The sequence below is a fragment of the Diorhabda carinulata genome, chromosome 2 (genome assembly GCF_026250575.1).
Source record: "Diorhabda carinulata isolate Delta chromosome 2, icDioCari1.1, whole genome shotgun sequence".
Taxonomy (NCBI): domain Eukaryota; kingdom Metazoa; phylum Arthropoda; class Insecta; order Coleoptera; family Chrysomelidae; genus Diorhabda; species Diorhabda carinulata.
The window spans coordinates 13,083,013-13,107,299 of record NC_079461.1 but is presented as its reverse complement, the minus strand read 5'-3'; the positions used below and the strand labels follow the sequence as shown (position 1 = coordinate 13,107,299).

General features: G+C 32.4%; 1 protein-coding gene across 1 annotated transcript in view; it reads right to left on the bottom strand.

The window, feature by feature from the left end:
• Positions 1 to 23,969, bottom strand: part of LOC130904089 (maternal embryonic leucine zipper kinase-like) — a 106,566-nt gene extending 82,597 nt beyond the window's left edge. The window contains exons 1-5 of the mRNA XM_057816646.1: positions 23,629 to 23,969; positions 23,322 to 23,504; positions 13,594 to 13,854; positions 4,984 to 5,349; positions 2,040 to 2,313 (exon numbers count right to left, since the gene is read on the bottom strand). Of these exons, the coding sequence (XP_057672629.1) occupies positions 2,040 to 2,313; positions 4,984 to 5,349; positions 13,594 to 13,854; positions 23,322 to 23,504; positions 23,629 to 23,850 (1,306 nt within the window). The 5' untranslated portion in view covers positions 23,851 to 23,969. The remainder of the gene's footprint in view (positions 1 to 2,039; positions 2,314 to 4,983; positions 5,350 to 13,593; positions 13,855 to 23,321; positions 23,505 to 23,628) is intronic.
• Positions 23,970 to 24,287: the final 318 nt, after the last annotated feature.

The following is a 24,287-nucleotide window of genomic DNA, read 5'->3' as shown; positions in this document are numbered from 1 at the left end:
TATGTTATTTATCACGTATATTTGCTGATTATGTAGACGGAGTACTGCAACAGCTCCACAATAAATAAATGAATGAAGCCGCTCTAGTGTATAGTAGTCGACTCCTGCAATGATGTTCTTTGAGTTTTTTTTTGGTCCTCAGCATAGTTAATTTTGGACGACGTATAGGGTTTCTGCCCTCAAATTCCGCTAATGCCTTGTGCATTTCGAGTGACACTTTAACGACGATATTTGGTTCGGCATTGTCTAGAATCGAGTATAGTTTGATTGTTGGTGATTTTATCTTTCATAGTGTGTACCGCTTGTATCTTGCGATGCGAGATGATCATCTATTCTTTGAAAATCTAGAAGGACCTCTGCTCGTATTTGCTGCAGGATATGTGCAAGAAGCGAATTGTTCTTCACAATAAACAATACTCTGGTCAGCTATTCATTGTTCAGTTAAATGCTGCAATTCTGGGTACCTCTCAACAAAATGACGATGAATGGCGATCGGTAGGTGGTCATATCGGACTCCATGTTGGTTGCTCTGTAATAGGAGCGCATAATGAATGAATTCAACTCACTTGTCCATTTAATGCGCTTCCTAGGCAATCCGGCTTTCGTGATCGTAGGTACATTGACTTGCAAATGGGTAGGAACATTAATTGATTAAAATATACAGAATTCACTGGAGTAGAAAAAGAAATTGTTCAATTTAAAAACAATAAATACCAAATTATTAATTAATCAACTGATTATATACATTTTTATATTTCATATTAAAAATAAAATATTTCAAAAAATGGATATAAAAATCCAGTTACTCAAATACAAAGAATACAAAAAACCAAAACAAAGAAATTTGGTCAATCCAAAAAATAACTGCAGAAAATTCTTGAAAACAATTGTGACTTATAATCTATATCAAATTACAGTAGAAATAAACGAAAACTCTCCCACCGCTAATACAATAAAGGGCGGGGAGAGCAAGCTATCACCCCTACTGTAGTCATTGGTAGTGGAAAAAATCCTTATTAGACACAACTGGATTTACAGTTCTAGACTACACGGCTGATCTAGTAGTGGTAGTAAGGGGCAAGGATGAAGGTGTAACGGCCCTAAATACAATCAAAAATTGAATAATGAGCAACTCTCGATCAACCCCAGTAAAACATCACTAATCCCATTTACAAGGAGGAGGAAGGCAAATATGAGCGCACCAATCCCCAATGTAACTAAATTAATACTTTCCAATGAAGCAAAATAGGCACTGCGGCTATGTGGACTGGTCGCAAACTTGTTTGCAAAACATGGGGATTAAAGCCTAAATCACATATGATTTTTCCCTCTGGGAAAAGTATATGAATTTTGGAAAAGGAACAATAAGATGTAAAAAATATCTTCTAGGTATAGGTGCAGGTATATAGATTAGTACTTGAAAATGGTAAGTCTTAGCCAGTTGAAGCATGACCACAGTAGATGCCAAAATACGAAAAAGTGACATCTCAATATCAAAATGGATTGTGCTGAGCAACGCGTGGATTAAAGCCGCAGTACAGCAAGGACTGCAAATTTATGAGAGTCATTCTCTGGAACTTCGAAATGGAATTTTTCTGTTTTGTTCTTTAGAATGAGTTTATTACGATGTTTAATAATCTTGGAAGAAAACCCTTCGCAAATATTGACTATTTATGATCACAAATGTCTTTGTTCAAATTAGATAATTTTTGAAATAATTTTGTTTAACTAAAGAATGGATTAATTAATAATTTCAACGCCAGTGTGCATGAATTGAAAGACACCTGCTAGTGAATTTTAAGTGAATTTACATCTATATTCATTTTAATTTATATTCATATTAATAATTATAATTAATTTATACTGAACGGTTTCCACTAGTAAGTTTTTGTACAATCAATAAGATGATGCATTGTTTCTCATGGAGGCAATCAGTGATTCTCTACTCCTTTTCGATTTTCAACCCAATAACAATAAACCATAAACTTACTTTATTGCAGGAAAAAGTATTGTACTGAAGTGACAATAAAACAACTAACCTGGTGACATGTCATCAGGACCAGGACTTCTTAATCTTTTATAAGGTTTCCTTATAATAGATGGTTTCGAGGGTTCTAAGAAATTATTAATTGTGTTCTTTGGAGTGTGATTTGGTGTACTGTTATTGCAAGCATCTCCGGCTTCTCTTTGCGACCTTGTCAAAAAAATGTTGGTCTCATTGATATACTGTGAATCAGTAGCTTTATGTGGAGTTTCTACTGCAGATGGTGAATTTATACTTCGAAGAACGGGCCTCTTCTTGAAGGTACTTTCCTAAAAATCAGTCAATGAAAAACAATGTACATGTTTCTTGAGATATGAACAGAAGCAAAAACAATAAATTACTGAATATTGATAGGAATAAAAATGGGACACGAGCATTATTAGGATAATTTGTTTCGAGTAAAATAACTCCATAACAAGAAAAATAATTTATAGAAAGGGTAAAAATATAGAAATCGCAAAACAGTATCTAGATTTTCCTAATCTTTTTTATTGAGCTGTTGACATCATTTTTGTTTTTAGAATCGAGAAAAGAACGATTTATTTCTCTTGCCTATCTCATGCTTGCCTCATATAACAAACGTGTTAAAAGCCCAATACTAGTCTTAATTATATCACTTGAACACAACATTTTAATATATGTACTCCCTACAGTCGGCCAGTAATGTGAAGATTCAGATATACTAAATATGTGGAATTGTCAATGCATTGAAATTATTATTTGTCTCATCAACTCAAAATTTTTTTCCTCCAAATTTATATTAGCAAATCGTAGTGTAGTGTTTGAGAACAACTCAATTTGAGTTTAGGTGACTGTGACGACCCAATTATTACTTTCTGTACATTCTTTCTTTCCAATTCTTTCAAATACTCTTTGCATAGTTTAGAGGAATGCTTAGAATCGTTGTCAAGCTGGAAAATAATATCCTGCCGATCATTTGCTAACCAGAAAGTAGTACATTTTCCATTGATATTTTTTTATATCCTTATTTCTTAGAAATCTATTCAATTTCTACTCTCTCTCTCTCTCTCTCTCTCTCTCTCTCTCTCTCTCTCTCTCTCTCTCTCTCTCTCAAGTCGCACTTCGTCCAAAATATCGCCAAATTATCACCGACTCTCTGCCGTGTTTTACAGTCTGGATTACACATAGATCTAACATCCGTTCTTCTTTTGACCTGCGCACAAACACTCTTTTCTTACACCAAAAAACCAGTCCAATTTTCATGTTATCTAGCCCATTGCAATCTCTTGATGTTAGTCTGACGTCTTAAAAGAGGTTTTTTCACTGCCACCCATCCAAAAAGGCCAACTTCTCTCAATCTGCTTTTCACTGTAGAAGTACTCAGACACAGATCTCTAGACTCATTGATCTCAGCTGCAATCTATAAGCCCGTAAGTCGTCGATCACTTTTACTGATTAATACAATACGTTCATCTTGTGATTGTGATTTTTCAATGTCGCCCTGAACGTTTTCTATCGTCATAGCTCCTGGTGGATGCAAATTTTTTCATATTGTAGTCCACGGTACATTACCTAGACCGTGAAGACTTGCGATTAAAGCACGAGTAGTTTCTTGGTTTTACTCATTTAAAAACTTACATATCTGAATTTGCGAGAACGAAAACAATTCAAATATGAACGGTCATAAAAGTATAAATCACTCACGTTCTTGCGTCTTACAGGGCTAACTAGGACTAAACTACAATCATAAACACCGAAGAAATAATTCACAGTTAAAGAATAATAAACGAATCAGCCGGTACCTACAAGTTTTAACTTGTCGCACTCATCAATAAACTATAAATCTCGTAAACAAATAATTAGCACTGTTATTTTTGGTTTGTAAGAAATACTGTTTCGACTTTCGCTTGACAATATAGTGTATTATTTTGAAATTTAATGAATGGATTATGGGGTGGGCAGAAACCAGTATGTATATATCTGACAATAAAGTTGGTTTAATAGAGTTATTTATCCATAAAGATGCGAAATAAAGTATATGTGCATATATATTGTATATATCTATGGTTTGAAGCATTTAAAAAAACATTTTGTACCAAGAGTTTTATTTATACTGGTTATTCTTCAAAAGGAAAAAAATATTTTATAATTTGGAAATGGCATGTTATTTTTTTTGGATGAGGTCGTTAGATCTAACATGATTGTGGACTAAAATCTATATTTATAAAAGTACTTGGTAGTTACGTACTTACATAATTGTATGCGTTTTTCGTTTTATATTTTTATACAGTAAAAAATCCCACGGAATAAATTTAATACGAGGGCCGTTTTTTTAACCTCGATGGCTCCATGCAGACGCTACGCGAGCATGCACTGTAGGCGACTGCGAAGCTCTCGCATTACACACTCCGCCATTGTCGACATTCAGGCGTCAGTCGGCGTTGTGCTACAGCCACGTAAACATGTACGCCATTATTAATGCTCCCGCCAAGTGTGAATTGCGAAGTATGATTCGTTTTTTACAGGCCGAAGGCCATGGTGCTACAGATATCCATGGAAGAATGAGTCGCGTGAATAGTGTTGGAAGTTTAGTGCATGATGAAGGGGGCCAAGGACGAAAATCTGTCATTTCAGATGACCTGGTTCAACAAGTTGAGAGAATGGTTAAAGTAAATCGCAGATTCATCATTACTATTTTGTCTACGGAATTTCCAGAATCTTCAAAGTCTGTTTTGTACTCTAATGCTACTGAACGGTTAGTCTACATAGGCGACAACTTTCTTTTAAGAGGGTATTGAAAAGATTGTCCACATATATGACAAATTTCTCTATCGCTTCGGTGATTATGTTAAAAGTAACCGTAAGTGTACCAATCTTTTAGTAATAAAATTGTTGTTTTATATGAACTTTTATTTATAGCCTATCGGTGGTTAAAAAAAACGGCCCTCGTATATTAAGTACTTTTGATTAAATATTACCTTATCAATATCTACAGAAGCTCTCTTTGCTGCATCATTCAATTTAAGACTGGATCCTTTCTTCTTTTTATATAACAATAATAAATAAGTAGCAGTATGATAGTCATATTTCCATTTTTTTAAATGCTGCCACATCGTTTTATTTTCCACGTGGTAATGTCTAGCCATGAGTTCGACGCAATCACGTTGATATCCCCTAGAATTCTGACTTGTCACTTCTATGGATTTTAGTATCCCGAGTGTAAGCCATGGATGCGAAATTAATGATTTAATGGTAATTCTCTTTTTAGGATCAACTTGAAGCATAGATTTTATTAACCGAAGGCTAGCTGATGAGAGGAATGTTGGTTCTTCATATTTACCAGTCTGTGAAAATACAGAAATATGTAGAGTAAAATATAAAACTTAAATTGTGGCAGATACTTTTCTTCACTATTTATCAATAAATTCAAAACTTATAAATATTCCACTCGAAGGAATTGAATAACAAAATCAAGCAAAACTTCAAGAGATAATTACTTTTAGTCGGTAATTTATCATATATTTTGTTATATAGAGGAGTTAAAAATTTGGTGAATTCGTTTGATGTTTGAGTGTAGACAATTTTTTATAAGATATACTTATTTGTTTCTTTTTGTTCTATATTTAGAGACTTCGTTTGGGATAGGTATATAACCACATAATGTACGCAGTTAGTTTAAAATAAACTGTCATAGTGAAAAGAACAAATTAGTAAAGTAATCGCAGTAATTATTTAAGTAATATCTTTAAATGAATTATTAAAAATAGTGTATAACGTGTAAATAAATTAAGAACGTATAAGACAGTGTTTATTGATTCACCCCACGAATAGAAAGAGTGTAAATAAATACGAAAAACGTTACAATATTATTTTAAGTTAATTATTCGTAGTGTAGTTGGGTTGAGGTTAATAATAAATTCAGTGATAAGTTGTCTTAATTCTTCGTTTATTACTGTTACGAACTCGTCCACGAGTGAAGCCGGTCCTGTCCGGTTATAATGAAATTCTAAAAATTGGGGCATTCACGGCACCATTGATATGTAAAAAAGTATTGTTTCATCAAGACAATGCACCAGGTCGCACATCCGTTATTGCAATGGCCAAAATTAATGAATTAAAGTTCAATTGGATATTCGCCAGATTTAGTACAAATGACTCAGAAGAGAAAAGAAGAAATGATGTTTTGGTGTGATGACCATATTTTGAGCAGGCTTTGATAACAAAATCACATTGTATATTTGACCATCTGACAAAAACACATTTGTGTCTCAAGAAACCTGTTAAGGAAAGCTGAATAATAAAGATATATTCAGTTATCTCGACTTCATCTGATTGTATCAAGCCTGAAAAAATGTCTAAGTATTTTAATTTTTAAGACATCGGAGATAAAAATAAACTAAATTAATCATACGCAGATCAGTGTGTTTTTGTCCGACGTGTCATAAATAAGAATCCAGGTTAAGTTCATGGAGGATAAAGAGAAAACTAACAAACTGTGTATATAAAAAATGTTTTGATAAAGACAAAAGTTAAGTCAAAACGTCAATTTATCTCTATCTTCTAAAAATTATCAAAAAAAAACTAATTTTGAGACCTAAAATCAAGAACATTTAGAAACATAAACATATCAAAATGTCTAAGAAATAAGAAATTACATATATATATATATATATATATATATATATATATATATATATATATATATATATATATAAATAAATAAATGCATCTAAATGTTCTTGATTTTAGGTCTCTTCTGTTTCAAAATTAGTTTTTTTATGGTTTTTAAAAGAAATATATTTTGATAAAGACTTAAAGAAAAGTCGAAACGTCAAAATTTATCTTTCTATTAAAAACTATCAAAAAAAAACTAATTTTGAAACAGAAGGGACCTAAAATGATGAACATTTAGATGCATATATATGTATATATATATATATATATATATATATATATATATATATATATATACTCTGTAACAACTTTTAGTCTACTATAATGCCCAGATTCCATATCTTTGGAGTATTGCTCGCATATTAGAATTTACCAAGCCATATTTTGAGGTTGCTCGACATATTACAGAAAAGAACACTTCAAAAAATAGGCGATTCGGAGTTAATCAGAAACTTGGACAGCTTTGAGCATAGGATAAGGTCCGCTAATCTGACTCTGTTGTACCGATACTACACTGCAGACACTCTTCCGAGCTGTCCAACATAATTACACCTAGAGCAGTATTTGCAATACCTACCTCACATGCAGACGTGGCTCATGAACACCCGACCATCTGCAGACGCGCAGAACGTCAATTTATCAGGAGTCGGGAAAAGTGGAAGCCTGTGAAATCAGCCACCAAAACAAGTCTCCGAATAGTTCAGCTTACAGAAGTTCAAGGTCAATATCAACAGGTATCTCCACATCTCGGCACCATAAAAAATATTTAGCCGTCAACACTTTTCAATTACAATATATTATGGATGGTGAAGGTAAGGACAATTTCTGTGTATATCTGTGAGTCCGTCTAAATGCAGAAGGTTTGCGCTATGTTACACGTTGTAAAATTTTTCAATAATGAATTATGATATTTAATTTTCCAACTGGGCATACCTCAATTCATCTACAATTCCTACATTCATACCAAACCCTTCTTATGATATGCTCCTTATATCAACCTTTCATAAATATATAATTTATAAATGTCAATTATAATGACGTATAACCTCTAAGTTTCTACTTCTTCGTTAAGAATCGCAAGAGATCTATATTATTATTATTAATTTTTTCATGGAATTGCTTCACTCACTAAACAAAATATGTACATAGTTCAAGTTTTATTTAAAAATTGGAGGGAGAAGAAATTTGACAATGTCAGTTTTTTAGTTACATAGCATATTCAAATAATAGGTTCGCTACATTGTAATGTCCCTCAGTGTCCAAAGAGAACCAGTCGTAATAAGGCCTGACGGAAATATAACAATATTCGGATTATGTAACCACTTTCCATTAGAGATGCCAAACAACTTAATCTCGTTCGCTTCGTCTGACGAATACAAATACACTATTAAAAGGATAAACAAAGTATTAAGAAAAAGTATTGCTCTAAATTGGAAAATATTATTTGTAAGTTGCTTGTGTTTTTGTTGTACTGTCGGATTTTCAGTTTATCCGAGTGTAATAATGAATAAAAAAATAAAACATCGATTAAAAAACGTTTTGAATAATGAAAATGAAAGACTGTATCATAATTTGGGTTTACATTGGAGTTTAACCAAGAAACCTTTCGGACCACTACCAACTATTGAATACGTTTTACTAATAGAATTCTTCAGCAAACCATGCATATATTTGCCAGATTAACTTTCAAAAATTATTAAATGGATACAAATTTTAGCAAATAATAAAGCATGTTTATTACTGATTTGTTTAGAATTCCTTATAAGCCATTGAAATTGTTCAAATAAAACATAACAGGTTCGTCAAAACTAAACTCTAGTACTAGATATACAACTACGTAGGCATGGCCAACCAACCACGCAAGTAATTGAAAATCTTCTGAAATTATAGTAGCCTTTTATTTGACTACTGTAGAAACGGTATCCCTAGTTGTCGCGGTTTGATTACCTTTGATTTAGCGAGAGATTGGGCTCGGAACGCCAGTAGTAAGCAAGGGAGAGCACAATTAAACAGATATCGTTGAGATGAACTAATTCATTGGTAAGCTTGGCGCGCCATGCCGGATATTCGACAAGGAAGAGGTAAATTACGATATATAAATAATTACGAAATAATAAATCTTAGACAAATACCAATTAAAACAAAGCTGTCGAAAAAAATTACTACACTACTGATTCTAAAAACAAAGTTCGACACGTGATACTGCCGAAATAAAAAATGCTCCAACGCACAGTTGTAGATTGTTCACAATACATATAACAAAATTTATTATTACAAAACAGTATACTTAGAGGATAAAACGGCTTATAAATGTGTAATTCATTAAGATGACACAAAGAAATAAAAACGCCAACATAACCTTTTGAAAAGCACACTGAATTCAAAAATCTCGCAGACCGTAAGATAATAAAGCTGAAGGAGTACCTAAGACCAAACAAGTGATTAGTGAGGTCCCACAAGTCCAACTCAGTGGAATATGATATATGATGATCTGTTAAATATGGATGTGTTCGTTAGTGCAACCATAATAAGTTTGGTGGATGATATTGCCTAGTAGTATTGAAAATAAAAATAATATGCTATGCTGATGACGCAGTAATCATCTCGGAAGACGAAGATAACCTACAGAAGCTCCTATATAAATTCCAACAAATAGCGAATACGTACAACATGCAAATATCCACAAAAAAAACAAAATCTCTGACAATATCTAAAGAACTGAGAAGATGTAAACTAGCGATCTAAGATCAGAGTGTAGAACAAGTGATGTCCTTCAAGTATCTAGGGACAAACATAACAAGCGATAGAAATCTAAAGAAAGAAGTAAAAGCACAAACAACGAAGGCAGCATTAATATCAGGATACCTCAGAGATTTAATTTGGCGAAATAAATACATGAGCACAAAATGTAAAATTAGAATATATAAAACCTGCGTAAGGTCGGTCATGACATATGCAATAGAAAGTAGAGCGGAAAACACAACCACTAAATGGCTCCTAAGAACAACAGAAATGCGGACTCTGAGATCAATAACAGGACATACGTTACTCGATCGGAAGAAAAATGAAGAAATAAGGGACATGTGCGATATTCAGGATGTAGTAAGATGGGCAAGGAGCCGCAGAAGAGAATGGAGAGACCATGTTGACAGAATGCCAAATGAACGGTTAGCAAAAATTGCAAAGGAAAAGAAACCAGACACAACTCGACCTCCTGGACGACCACCTATAAGTTGGTATGAAAGCTGGTCCTAAGCATCCCAACTACTCCTGGCAAACCCTTGATGAAAATACAGGACCTAGTCCTAACGTAAGAAGAAGAAAAAGAAGTATTGAAAAGTATTGACTAATATAGCAAACGCTACAAAGAATGGTAAAGTGGTTCCAGCCAAACTAGCTCAAGTTATAAATAGAAAAGAGAGAAACAGAACAGAGCAATCATCTCTCTGTTTCTTGACGACGCAGTACGTTTTTATAATGAATAGTATGGAATGCGACAAACATGAAATTCGTGTATTGTTAAGACAGTATTGGAAGCAAAAATTGAAAGCAGCCACGGTAGTAAGTAAAATTATATAGTTTTGATAGTGGATATTTGACGCTTGAAGATCATTTGCGCTAAGCTAGTCCACTAGGAGTAGCAATTAAATACCTAGGATTATGGTAAGACAGGAAAATGACTTAATTAAATTGATACCAAACATTGGAAGACCCAATGGAAGCAAAAAATTAATACTCACAACAATTATGCACTCTCAAATTCTGTATGCTGTACCCATACAGGACTCTGCAACATTTAACAGAAATGTAACGCAAAGTAGTAGAGTAAAAACACAGAGGCGTATGAGAGAGTCCCAGGAGAACATACAGGAGCAGCTAGAGCAAAAATTTCAGAAAAAGTTGTATACTGGGAAGTATGAGAGATGGACTTGGCAACTCATACCACATATAGAAACTTAGCTTAAAACAACACACGGGGAAGTAGATCGCTACCTGACTTAACCCCTATCAGATCAACAATGTTTTCAAAATACTTATTTGACATGCAAATGGCCATAAATGACTTATGTAGATACTGTGAGGAAGTATATGATGCTGCGCACACTCTTTTTCGTCGTCCAAGATGGGCAGATCTTTATAAATATCAGTATATGAGAAAAGAAAAACGAAAGAACGATGCAGAAACTGCAACAGAAATCAAGAAATCGTAGAACACATTCTATCTGTTGTGAGAATTTGGCTAAAACCAAATACCTATAGAGACACAACTAAAGTGCTACAATAGTTCACTCAAAAATATTGGGCATATCCAACATTAATTCTCACAATAACGAGCCATACTACAAATACAAACCTTCCCACAGTTATTAATAACTATCCAAGAAAGATTTTTATTTTGATTTATTATTTTTATTTTGATTTATTATTTTTATTTTGATTTATTATTTTTATTTTGATTTATTATTTTTATTTTGATGTTCATGATGTAGGTGATCTATTGAATAATATTAATTACGCAAATGGTCAGTGTCAAATCATATTTTGATAGAGATTGAATATGTAGAATTCGGCTTCACGTGGAGTTTTAGAGGAAATGTTGTTGGCCGAAGTGGTGTTGGAAAGAATTGGATGAAGAAGGTGTTTCCAGGTTGCCGGTAATGTCTAGCTGTCGCCCCTTGTATTCAGAGAGTTTGGGCGTGTCTCTATTTCGATAGCTTCTCAAATAATTCTGGACTTGAAGGAGCGAAGTGGGGCGATTCTATTGAAATCGATTGTGTGTCCGGTACGAACAAGATATTGGGCAAAGGTTGAGGAAATATCGGAGTTAGTGACAGACAAGTGTTTCTTTGCTCTGACGGAAATACGTTGATTTGTCTGGCCAATATAGGTACTGAGGAATCTGAGCAGAGGATTTCATACACTCCATGGTGTTCACTGGATATTTTATCTTTGACTTATCTGATTAGGTGGGAGTTTCTGAGGGGATTTGAAGATTGTGCGAATTCCTTGGGGTTTGTCTGTTATACCTTTGATATAAGGAAGCGACACCCTCAATTGATCCTCCAAACCAGTGGAGGAGGGTGGAAGAGTTGGGAACGAAAATTTGTGGATACTCCTAGATATTTGGGATTTTTCATAACCATTCCAAATCAATGTTTGTTTCCAAAAATTGATTTCAAATGTTCGTCTGTAAATTGGAAATACTTTCTTCATCCACTTCTTTCCATTTATTACTTATTACTTATTTATACTTCCCGTGCACACCCAAAACTCAAAATATGCCAATAGGTCCCCTATAGTTACAAGGTCCAGGCGACTAGCTCACCAGTTAGCTCAAGACCAGCAGTGAATGTGCTAGTGTCAACAGTGTTCTCGATGGTAAGCAAATTCCAAGAATTATTCAGATTTAGGCTTTGGAATAAACCAAAAAAAAGGTGATTCGCTGCGTGGGGAAGATAAATTGAGACTATGGAAACGGATCACTTCTAAGAATGAACGAATAACCATCCAGTACACCAACTATTGGTTTGCCTCGTATATCTGTATTAAACTACAAAAGTAGGTATTTGACAAACCAACGGATACATGAAAAAGACTTATTATTAAGCATGATCTTGTTTATAAATTGTTTAATTTCTAATCAATAGATAGGAACTTGTCGATAGGGTTGCCTACCTAGTAGTGTTGAAACACAGTATCCTTTGTTGATCTCGCTTAAATTCCTTTTTTATACATATAAATGAATGAATGCACAAACAATAACAATTATAATTTTACAGTGATGTTTTCTACACAAATTGTGATATTAACAAAATTTTATTTAGTAAGTTGACAATACTTTATTAACATTGGTTGAGTTCTTAATAATTCAAATACCAAAAGGTATGTTTTCGACGTTCATATTCCGAGTGATTATAACACATTGGAATAGACCTCCTCCCCCATTTATACATGGTAGTTTTGGAGGATCAATAAAGATTATTAAAATGTTTTTTTTTAATATTTAAAGCAATTATTTCTAAGGAATTTGGAATAAATGCTGATGATTTAACTCTATTAGCAAGGGACCGAAAGAGTCTAGAGAACACATTAGAAAAATTGTAAGATAAGCAGAAAAAAGTAAGTTAATCAGAAAAAGACAAAATATATTGAAATTGAAAGAAAGAACGAGGCAACTACACAAACAAGAAACAGTAAAGATAAATGACCTCACCTTCGAAGTAGTCGACACCTTTAAGAATTTAGGAACTATGGTAAGCAACAAAAATGACACAAAAAATGAGACAAAACAAAGAATCGGTATATAGGGCATATAATAAGTATAAAATTATAATTCAGAACAAGAGAATACGCCGAACAACCAAACTAAGTGTCTATAAGGCTACGATAAAACCAGTAGTTACATACGCTGCTGGAACTATGAGACTAACAAATATGAATGAAGAACAAATAAGGATATATGAGAGGATAATAATTAGGAAAATTAATGGACCAGTGAAAGTTGGAAATAAGGAGTATAGAGAACTTATGATCTACGAAATTGAGAATATATTAGAAATGAGGATATAGTAAATAGAATTGAAGCAAAAAGAATACAATGGTACGGACACATTAAAAGAATGAAAAAACACAGGATACAAGGAAAATTACTGTTGCATTCAACATTCACCAATATTCAAATATTGAGATGATTCTGTAATAATATTTAATATGACTGTACTATGTTATGGAATAAGGGAGGTTTTATAACTCTCTCGTACATGAAAATAGACTATAAAAAAATATTAATTTATAAATATCAGTAACAGTTAATATTCTCAAAATATTATTTATTCATTTTTATTTTGAACCGTATTTTAATAAAACTAATCAAAAATTATGTTATATATTTAAATATAAGAAATAGTTCTTACCAATATCTTTCTATACAAGCTATCTATATTCAAATCATCAAAAGGAAGAGCTCCTACCAATAAAGTGTATAACAGTACACCCATGGCCCACACATCTACTTCTGTACCCAAATACTGTTTTCCTTGAACAAGTTCTGGAGCTGCATATGTAGGTGAACCACAAGACGTAAATAGAGGATTTTCCATACCGCCTTCGGGTTTTGCACAGAGACCAAAATCTATTAACTTTAGCTTCTGTTGACTATCTAGAAGAATATTTTCCTGTAAAAAGTACATTAGGTATAATATTTTACTCACGAAAATTCCTCAATGTTACAATTTGTATATATTTCTATAGCTGATAGTGGACCCAAAGATATAGGTACTACTTTATGTATAGTTCTTCCAATAACAAATTAAGAAATGAAAAATAATGCTCACTCCCCGTCTAAAATTCGGTGAACATCTAACAAACTATCAGTCCACGTGGACTCATCATCTCCACTGTTTACCAATGAAAACTTCGAATCGTAAACATAAATGCATTTCTATTGGCCGAAGCTGTCGGAAGGCGTACGTACACAATTTCTTCGAAATATTCCTGCTAGGCAGTCTGCGTTAAGCAGTGGCGTGGCTTGGTGAGATTTATTTAATTCATAAATTTCTTTAAATAAATAGAAATATAGCGTTCCTTAGACCATAGGCGAATGAAGACAATGAAATTGCACAGGTATGAATTTAATAATGAAGATTTAGATATACAAAACGGCAAATTATTTTAAATATATTAGAATGTTTAAAAAAGGAAAATATTCAGCAATCTGATAATGCAATCATAATAAGAATTGCTGAATTAACTAGAGAAAATAAATTTCCAATTTATTCACGAATCAGTCAAGGAGAACAGAGTGGCGACTTAGAAATAATACAACAAAAGGTAGCAAATTATCCAAAATACAATTAGAAACATTGCGTCAAGTTTTGTCAGCATATGGTTTTAAACACAAAAAACTGAATAAACGTATGGCAATAACAGAATTGTCAAATAAAGTTCGAAGGCAACAAGATTATTTGCGTCAAATGAAAGAACCAAAGTTCTAATATACGAATGGGGTACAAAAGGGCTCAGTTCATGTCAGGAACCCTGTTTAAACCAAACTCCCTTACAGGCAGGTACATTTTACTCGTCTATTTACGTTTTATAATTTTTATTTTTTTCTACGTTCCAAGTAGAATGGCGTATAATGCAGTCCAATTAATAATCATTCGATTGCTTTTTAACGAATACTTTCTCGCCTAAGATACACATATTTTTAAAAGTATTTATAAAAATAATAAATTCATAAAATGAGGTATCTACGCCTATAGTAGATCAAACAAAATTGTCGGCAAGGGTTTTATATAATCTGTATTTGATATTGGAAGAACTATACACTTTTTATAATGAATAATAAGAGAAAGACAACCGTTCAAAGGGATAAATTGATAACAATATCTTTTTATATATCTGCCCAACGGTTTTGATTCTAAAGCTCATATTAATCAAGTTTTTGTATTTTTGCAATTTTTTATTCATTTATATTATTATCTTTATTATCTACCTAAGGATTTCCAGAAATATAACATTAACAATTTTATACATGTTTATCTAAATAAATTAAAACCATTTAATTACTACAAAAAGAACTTATTGCTACAAAATTTTTATGAAGCAATTTTTGATATGATTTCTATAAATAATTATAAATTTTAGAAAATGTGACGTAATAATCTTACAAAACCATCTTGTATTCATATAAGGTGGTGTGGCGGTATTTACCTTATTGTCATATACTTGGACAAATAAAACATATATATGTGTTTCTAAATTTCCCTGTAATGTTTTTAATGATTTATTATAAATCAACTACTAAAATTGACTCAATTTAATATTCTTAAAACTAGCTTAATACATATATTTTGGAATATTTAATTTCCTTTGTAACTAGCTATAATGTAATCATACGTTTAAATTAATTTTTTACAACTTAATTTTACCTTTCTCATGGTACGCCTATGTTAGAATAATGTCAAGTGTGCTTTCGGCCGCAGAAAAACAATAACAAACTGTCGTTAAGTTGTCTTCATCGTTCTCCGTGTATTATGTGTTATGGTGCTAGGTTAAGGTGACCATTCGTACTGATTTTACTAGTACAAAACTGGTTTTCAGGGCATAAGTCCTGGTTAGTCATTAAATAAAATCCGTACATGAGAAGTACTTGTTTTAGCTTAGAAAACACCAGTGGTGGCCTGACGTACTAACTACTGTGATATACCCATATATGTAATATGGACAGTTGGTATGGGAAAAAACGTCCCTACGTTACGGTGCCGACAATATTCATTTTCTCTCTTGATTGAGAAACTTTTTCTATTTTGCACATGCTTGAGAATGCGCAGAACCGAGCTGAAACCTCGGATGATAGAGAAATCGTTGCCATTCTGTGTTCAACAGTCGAAACAGCCTCCTTCCACTTATAGAAACTATCCATATAGAAGTATTACATATATGGATAAACTTACCTTATTATTATCATGGTGGCAAAACGATGAATTAAAATTAAAATATACATTTATTAATAAAGAAAGTAATAATAGTGATCCTAGTGAAGTATATAGTGAAAAATGTAGAAGTACGTGTTCTATTGCAAATAGTAGAAAAAGCGACATTGAAAACCACAGAAAAACAGTTAAACACAAACGAGCTATGTAAGCAGTAATATGATATCATATTTTAAGAAAAAAGAATTTGAAACTGCCGAGAAGAAAATAGCTACATCTGAAGGTTTGCGGGCATACCATACAGTTAAGCATAATCAATCTTTTCGATCAATGACTGTAAACTTCTGCAAGTTTCGATTCTAAATTCTCATGCTCTAGGATCAAATGCGAAGCTATAATCACCGATGTACTTGACCCTTACGCAAATCAAATATTCGCTGAAGATTTGAGAAACTTAAGATTTGTATCAGTGAATACAGACGCCTCAAATCACAAAGAAATTAAACTTATTCCTTTACTGTCAGATATTTCTCATACAAGTTTAGAATACAGGTAAAAATGATTGAAGTAAAGGATTTGCCAGGAGAAACGTCTGACATAGTTAACGAATAAATTGTAGAGGTCTTAAAAAAACATAATTTAGCAAGATATTAGGGTTTTGTGCCGACAACACTAACTTTGGAGGCATGCGAAGAGCCGGGAAAAATAATATTTTTACCAATTTTGTAGACATAGAATATAAAAAAATTTTGGGTTACAGTGCTACGCGGTGGTTAGAGTTACGACCAGCTGTTGAGCACGTGCTAGAAATATTTCCTGTATTAAAATCGTATTTTGCGTTTAATAAAAGAACTCCGACAATTATTAAAAATTATTTTGAAAATCCTGAAACCGAATCTTGGCTTTTCTTTCTCCATAATATGTCGTCAATGTTTCATAACACGGTTTTAAAGATAGAAGGACAGGATATTTCTATGGTGGAAACAAATATCATTTATAAGGACCTTAAAACCAAAATTACTGACAGGATAGCAAGTTTGTTTCTGCCCCTGTAAGTTCGACAAAATTTAAAAAGGCTAGAAGATGACGGCATAGTTATATCGAATATTTTTAAAGAAAAAGTGGTGGAGTTTTACAACACATGTTTTCAGTATCTGGAAGAATGGGAATGGGAATCAAGTTTAATTGAAAGATATTAAACATGAAACCTACAAATCAAATGGTTCAATTATGCAGTGACTATTTAATTCAACATTATCCGGAAATGAAAAATCCGGAAAAATATTTAAAAAAAACTAAATTAAATAACTCCTAAAGTTTTATTATGTTATTATATTAGGTATGGCTTATCATGTTATGTTTATTATGTTTTATTTTTATATTGAAAAAACATATTCTAGTTTTCACATGTCTTGTATTTGAATAAACGCAACATTTTTTGATATCTGAATGTTTTTTATTTACTTAGGTATACAGGTTGGCCGTTGGGTGAATTTTCGATAAAAATTTATAAAATTTCGACGTGACTGATCAAAATTCATGTTGTCCTGGTTACAGGTTAAAAAAAATGATCCCCTTATGCTAGAGCCATCTTTTTTTATTCGTCCAAGGTCATCATTAAGATGATCAGTTTTTTTTACCATCTACTTTATTCATCAAAAACATATCTAGAGCACAGTTTTGCAAAAAAATCTAATGTTTAAAATAATTCCTTCAAATAGGTATTTAAAAAGGTGACTCAAGAATCCTAATTGGCCCTCTAAAATTACAATGTATTCATAAAGAATGGGGTTTATTTTAATGTCTAGTTATCGTTCAAAATATGAACTCTTTACCAAAACAATTTTGAAATAGTTTTAAAAAATGTATATAAAACAAAATAAGTAGCCTTATTTTTATGGACTCAACTCAAAAGTGTTAAGAGGTAAGCAGATTTACGAATATATGCTTAATACCCTTGGTAATCAATGTCTTTCGTGAAAAATTGGACTGCAAGCTTCAAAAGATGTAAATTTTCCATTGAAGATAATGACCGATCGGGAAGGCCAGTTTCTGTGTTAGTCCCCGAAAATATCGATGCAGTTCATGACATTATTTTATCAGACCGTTGAATTGGGCTAAAACGGATATCTGAAGCACTGAATATTTCATACGAACGCGTTCATCATATAGATTACGCCAATTTGGACATGAGAAAAATTGCTGCAAAATGGATCCCCCAATATTTGAATGTAGAACCAAAGCGTGCAAAAGTAGAAGCATCGCGTTCGATCTGTGCTCGATTTGAAAACGCTGTAGACTTCTTAAACCGAATTGTTACTATGGATGAGACTTAGGTACATTTCTACGATCCAGAAACAAAGCAACAATCGATGAAATGGCGACACTCTGGTTCTGCAAGACCTAAGAAGTTTTGAGTCCAAAAATCGATGTTGCTGACCACTCTACAGGAAAAAATCAAAGAGAAACGACGCGGAAAGCTATCCAAAGGTGTTTTGTTTTTGTAGGAAAACGCCCCACACAAATCACATGTTACCATGCAAAAAATTCGTGATTTAGGGTTTGAATTACTAGTACACCCCCCTTATTCACCAGGTTTAAGTTAAAAAGATCGTAAATTTTCTTCTAACGTGGAGGTAATAAAAGCTGTGGAGGCCTGGTTTGCAGAGCAAGAGGAAACATTTTTTTGAAAGGTCTAGAGACGTTTCAGGTTCATTGTAATAAATGTATCCAATTAAGAGGAGAATATGTTGAGTAATAAAATATTTTGACATTGAAATTTTGTTTGGTTCTATAGTAGGCTAAGAATTTTTCAATATATCCTCGTACATTAATAGATAAAGCTGACTGTTGTTCCATATTTGTTATCAGTTTCCTAACAACTTCCTTTCTGTCAGCGGATTTGAAGTTTTTATTATTCCTTGATCTAAGTGCTGTAGCTTAGATGTTGTATTGGACGGAAAAAATTTAACTTTCAATGACTGAATTATGTTGTGAGCTGTATAGTTGTCAATGAAAAGTAATATTTTTCGTTTCTCCTTAATCATTTTCTTGTCGATTTTAATGAGCCATCCTTTGAATATTTTGACTGTCATCCAGGCTTTCTTGTTAGCATCATATTCTAGGGGTAGAGATTTACAACCAGAAAAACAACGAGCCTTTTCTATAACTAATGATTTGAATTTTTCAGAGCCTATCATGTCATTTTTAAAAATAAGTGTTTTATCAGGTAAGCACTTGGAAAAAAGGCCAATCTCGTCGGCATTAAAGACATTTTTTGGTCTTTATTATAATATAAAAGAATGAACTAAATTTCGAACACTTTAAAACTAAAATTTGTTGAGTATGGGCAAGTATACAATTTCCTCATATTTTTTCATGTAATGGTAACTTTTTAGTTTAATACCTGGTGCGTTGAAAACATAAAAACACCTACAGTGAGAGGGAATGTATCAACTAACATTTTTCAAATTTCAAGTTAGGTTAATAGGTTTCTCATTGTCATATCTGAGCAAAGCAGCAAGAGGCCTATAACGGATTTAGCAAGAAATTTTCATTTCATTCAAAATATAGTGACTTCTAACGGCTAGTTTACTGGAAAAAATGTACTCTATTGATTTCTAAACAAAATAAGATCAAATCTACTTTCCTTAGGTGACCAACTATACTCATTTACTGAGTTTTGTATTTTTTTTTTTCGCAAACCGTACTCTTTTCAAATCCTGTACCCTGAAAGTACTCATTTGTATAATTTTATACTCATTTGTATTTCTAAACATTTTTTTTTATTATTTTATTTCAATTTTGTACTTTTTGTTCAAGTTAACAAGATTTGAGGTGTAGAAAATAAAATAAAATTTTATACCTCAAGTCGTGCGGTTTTTCAAAATGTTTACGTTTATTTAAGAAAAACATGTACAATAGTATTATTCAAAGTATTGCCCATCTGAAGCTATGACATTTTTCCATCTTTCTGGCAATTTGTGGATACCATCCCAAAATAACTGGGCCAGTTTGGCAGCCAAAAATGAATTAAGCCAATTTTTGATATCTTGCTCTGATGTGAATCGTATTCCAGTGAGGGCGTTCTGCATCGACCGAAACAAATGGTATTCAGAAGGGGCAAGGTCTGGGCTATAAGGCGGGTGAGGTGAAACTTCCCATCCACTGTTTTCCATATAGTTCTTAACCGGAATAGCAACGTGGGGCCGAGCGTTGTCATGATGGAAAATTATTGCCTCGTGTCTGGTCGCTTATTCCGGGCGTTTTTCGGCTACTGCTCTCTTCAAACGGATTAATTGTGTTCGGTAGCGTTCTCCATTGATGGTTTTACCCGGATTTAGCAGCTCAAAATACATTACAACCTTCTGATTCTATCAAATAGATAGCATTACCTTCGCGCCATGGATATTCGGCTTTGCTGTTGAATTGGCTGGTTAGCCAGAATTCACATATCATTTTTTGCGCTTGGGGTTGCTGTAATGGATCCATTTTTCATCACCAGTAACAATCCGATGCAAAAATGACTTCCTTCTGTGGAATTCCAGCAGCATTTCAGACATGCAAAACCGCCTTTCGACGTCTCTTGGCTTGAGTTCATGTGGAACCCAATTTCCTTGCGTTTGAATATATCTAGCATCGTTTTGAAATAGCTGCTTGGGTGACACCCAAAGATTCTGCGAGCTCTTCTTGTATTTGGCTCGATAACACAAATACTAATTTTGGAAGACGCGCCCATAAAAGTGTCAATATTGGGTCACGAAATTATAAGAATTGGTTGTAATGCTCACATTATATCAAATGCCATCAATACGGCATCAAGAACAATGTCAATATATATGTAAGTAATTATTACAAATATATATTTATATTTCAATCAGTACGGATAGCAAGTTTGAAAGAATTTTGTGAAGAGACTGGTGTTCAATACAAAAAACTGCTTAGTTATTCAAAAGTCAGATGGCTTGCTTTAACTGCAGCATTAGAAAGCGGTTTGCAGTTATATAATCCACTACTTTCATATTTTTTAAGCCTTTACAAATGTCCTATAATTTCTGAGAAATTCTTTCAAAACGATAGCTACAATTCTTGAAATACATATTTCATACTTAGGATGAAAGAGCAGAGTTATCAGACAAGAATTTCTTTCTTTTCAGTTGAGGTTTACAATAATTCATGGGATCATATTAAAAAAATTCCAAAAACTTAAAACTTAAAACATAAAATAAAGCATTTCATATTAGTTCAGAACAGATAAAAAAAATAAAAATATTTACTAGAAGACACAATATTGACACGCTGTAAATCATAACAAGGACCGCTCTGGATCTTTTGGGTGTATATGATCCCCTGCATGGTCCAGCTTGTTTCGTTGCCCTGTCAATAGGGCAACGAGGGTAATAAAGAGCCTATCAGATCTCTGAGAAGTCTGCTCACAAGACAGTCTAGATGGATAGAAGAACATGGCTTGAGATGAGTTACGACAAACAGAGATAGGACTACTGCTTATTTTACTAATCAACTACTCCATATAGATAGGTGCGAAGTCGACTGTTAATGGTCTTTTAACCGAAAATGGTCATTCAAGACACCATCTGAAACTATAGGCATCAGGAATACCAATGATGGGTGAAAAAGAAAGAAACTGCGAAAATATGATTAGTATTGTTAAACTGTTAAAACTAAATAGGGTCAGAGCACCAGAAACACACATCGGACCTATATCTGACACTTTATAGTTTAATCTTCAAAATAAGAAAAATATTCATTATATCTATCTCTCTATTAATAGAAATTAGAAATGGAATCCTCTTCATGTATTTACCATGTTAAACAACTAACTTTCTGCTATTTAGTAGAGTAAGGAAGACATGTTTCGGTTAATGTCTGGTAAATTGTGAATTTGCTATGGTAAGTACTGTTAAATTTCAAATTAAGAATATATACTTGATATTTTTAGTTTTCTGTGACAGTAATAACCATGTTACGTCGACTATAGGTACAATGAAGAATATGTCTCACAAAGTAGACAAAAATACTTTCGGGAAAAAATACAAACAGATTTCTCAATTTTCCATGTTTACGAAAATATTAGCATGGAGCAAAGAGCAGATGTCTTCAGCACTGTTTGTCTTCGGAAATAGTATACCCATAGCAACAGCTACAAAGCTGTTTAATGTACGAAAAACCACCCCTTGGGAAAAATTCATTCATTCATCCTGAGTGGAAAATGGGACCTTCCCCAATGTTTCCTCTAGAACAAGAAACAATTGTTGTATTAATTAACTTTATGGCAAAGAGGAAGTTTCTAATAACAATGATGAATATAATATCATGTACAAGGAAACTAGCAGCTGAGTTGAAGAAAACCGATCTCGATGAAAAAAATCAAAGATCAGATATAAATGGTTTCATGTGTCACCATCCAACTTTATCAAAGAGTATTAGCTAAAAGTTTACTAAAAGTTTATGTAAATTTGTAATATACTGATAATGACGATTTTGTATTTTTCAATTAAATAATTAGAATTATACAATTTTATTTTTCAACATTTTTTTTTATTTAAATTTTGTTATTAGTTTAGCAATATTAACAGAATGTCCACCACTGGACTTTGTTCATGTCATGTTTAGTATAGGACCTTTTGCATTAATAAACCAATGTATATCAAAAGAAATAAAAATCTTCTGAACCTCTAATTATGTTAGAATAGTTAGTACTAATTACCTAACAGTCCTATATTAAAAATTGAAGGTATTATTTATTTTCTTCACAAAGTGTCTACCAATGGTGCTTACCTTAATACTCACAAAGATATCAATATGCTTCTATTCAATAAATACTAAATATGAAATATATATTTCCCACATTTATTCTTATCATTAGATTAAATAATAAATATTTATAAATTATAATCTATTTGAAAAAATTGTTTTTCTTAAATATGTATTATTTGAAACTTTCATTTATAAATAAATTCATCAATTTAATGGCAATTCTCAATTCAAATAGAGTCAAGTTTATCACTAAATTCTTCCCTGATCTGACATTACTAGGAAGGAATTCTGCAAGCATTTCAAAGGTGACATTATATAAATTGAACTGAACATATCCTTATTGAATGATTTTTCAATTTCAAGTAACAGATTAACAATACATTTTCCAATTACTACTCTAGTGAAAATGTGAAAACTTAAGATGTACTTACTGGTTTAAGATCCCTATGAGCATATCCCAAACTATGTAGATATGCAACAGCTGAAACAATTTGTCGAAAAAAAACTCTGCTTTCTGTTTCTGTTAGACGATTTTTTTCAACAATATGGTCAAATAATTCCCCACCTGAACAGTACTCCATAACAAGGAACATATGTGTATCTGTTTCAATAACCTGAAATTCATCATAAAAAGTATATGATTCGATTCATACTCTTGAAATTGTATAGAATTGAATAGTTTTCTCATATATTGTCTGTCTCATAGAACTATTGCTAACATTTACATAAAATACTTACTTGAAACAGTTTACAAATATTTTCATGGGAAACTGACTTTAAAGCGGATATTTCTAGCTTCACTCGTGCTAAATCCACTCCTAGTAAGGCTTTATCCATTATTTTAATTGCAACTTTTTCTCCAGTAGCTAAATGAGTAGCTAATTTGACTTTAGCAAAACCTCCACATCCTATTGTTTTCTCAATTTCATAAAAACCTTTGAGATTTGCAAATCTGACCATCTTAAACAGGAGTATTTAAACTATTGAATGTTTAAGAGCATTTAAGTGAACAAAAATAAATAGAAGATTTTGTACATAAACAAATAACGAGCTTTCAATTTTTAAATTCAAATGAAAATGACAGTTATAGTGACTTTTGACAAATACGCTACGTCATTCTTCTTCTAATCTGTTTATAGTAAATATAATACTGTAATATGTAATACTACATATATGTTATTGTCCACCGAAAAAAGAATGGATATGATTAAGAATAGCATCAAGAGTATCTAAAACATTTAGTTTCCTCATATCTGTGGATAATTGAACACATGTAATGATGATTGCCTACCTACTAAGTAATTCGTTGATTTCATATCAACTTTTTTGCTTTGATTTTTTGCTGTTTTCTTATGAATAAAGTTGTTTATCATTCTATTTGAAATAGTTATATTGAT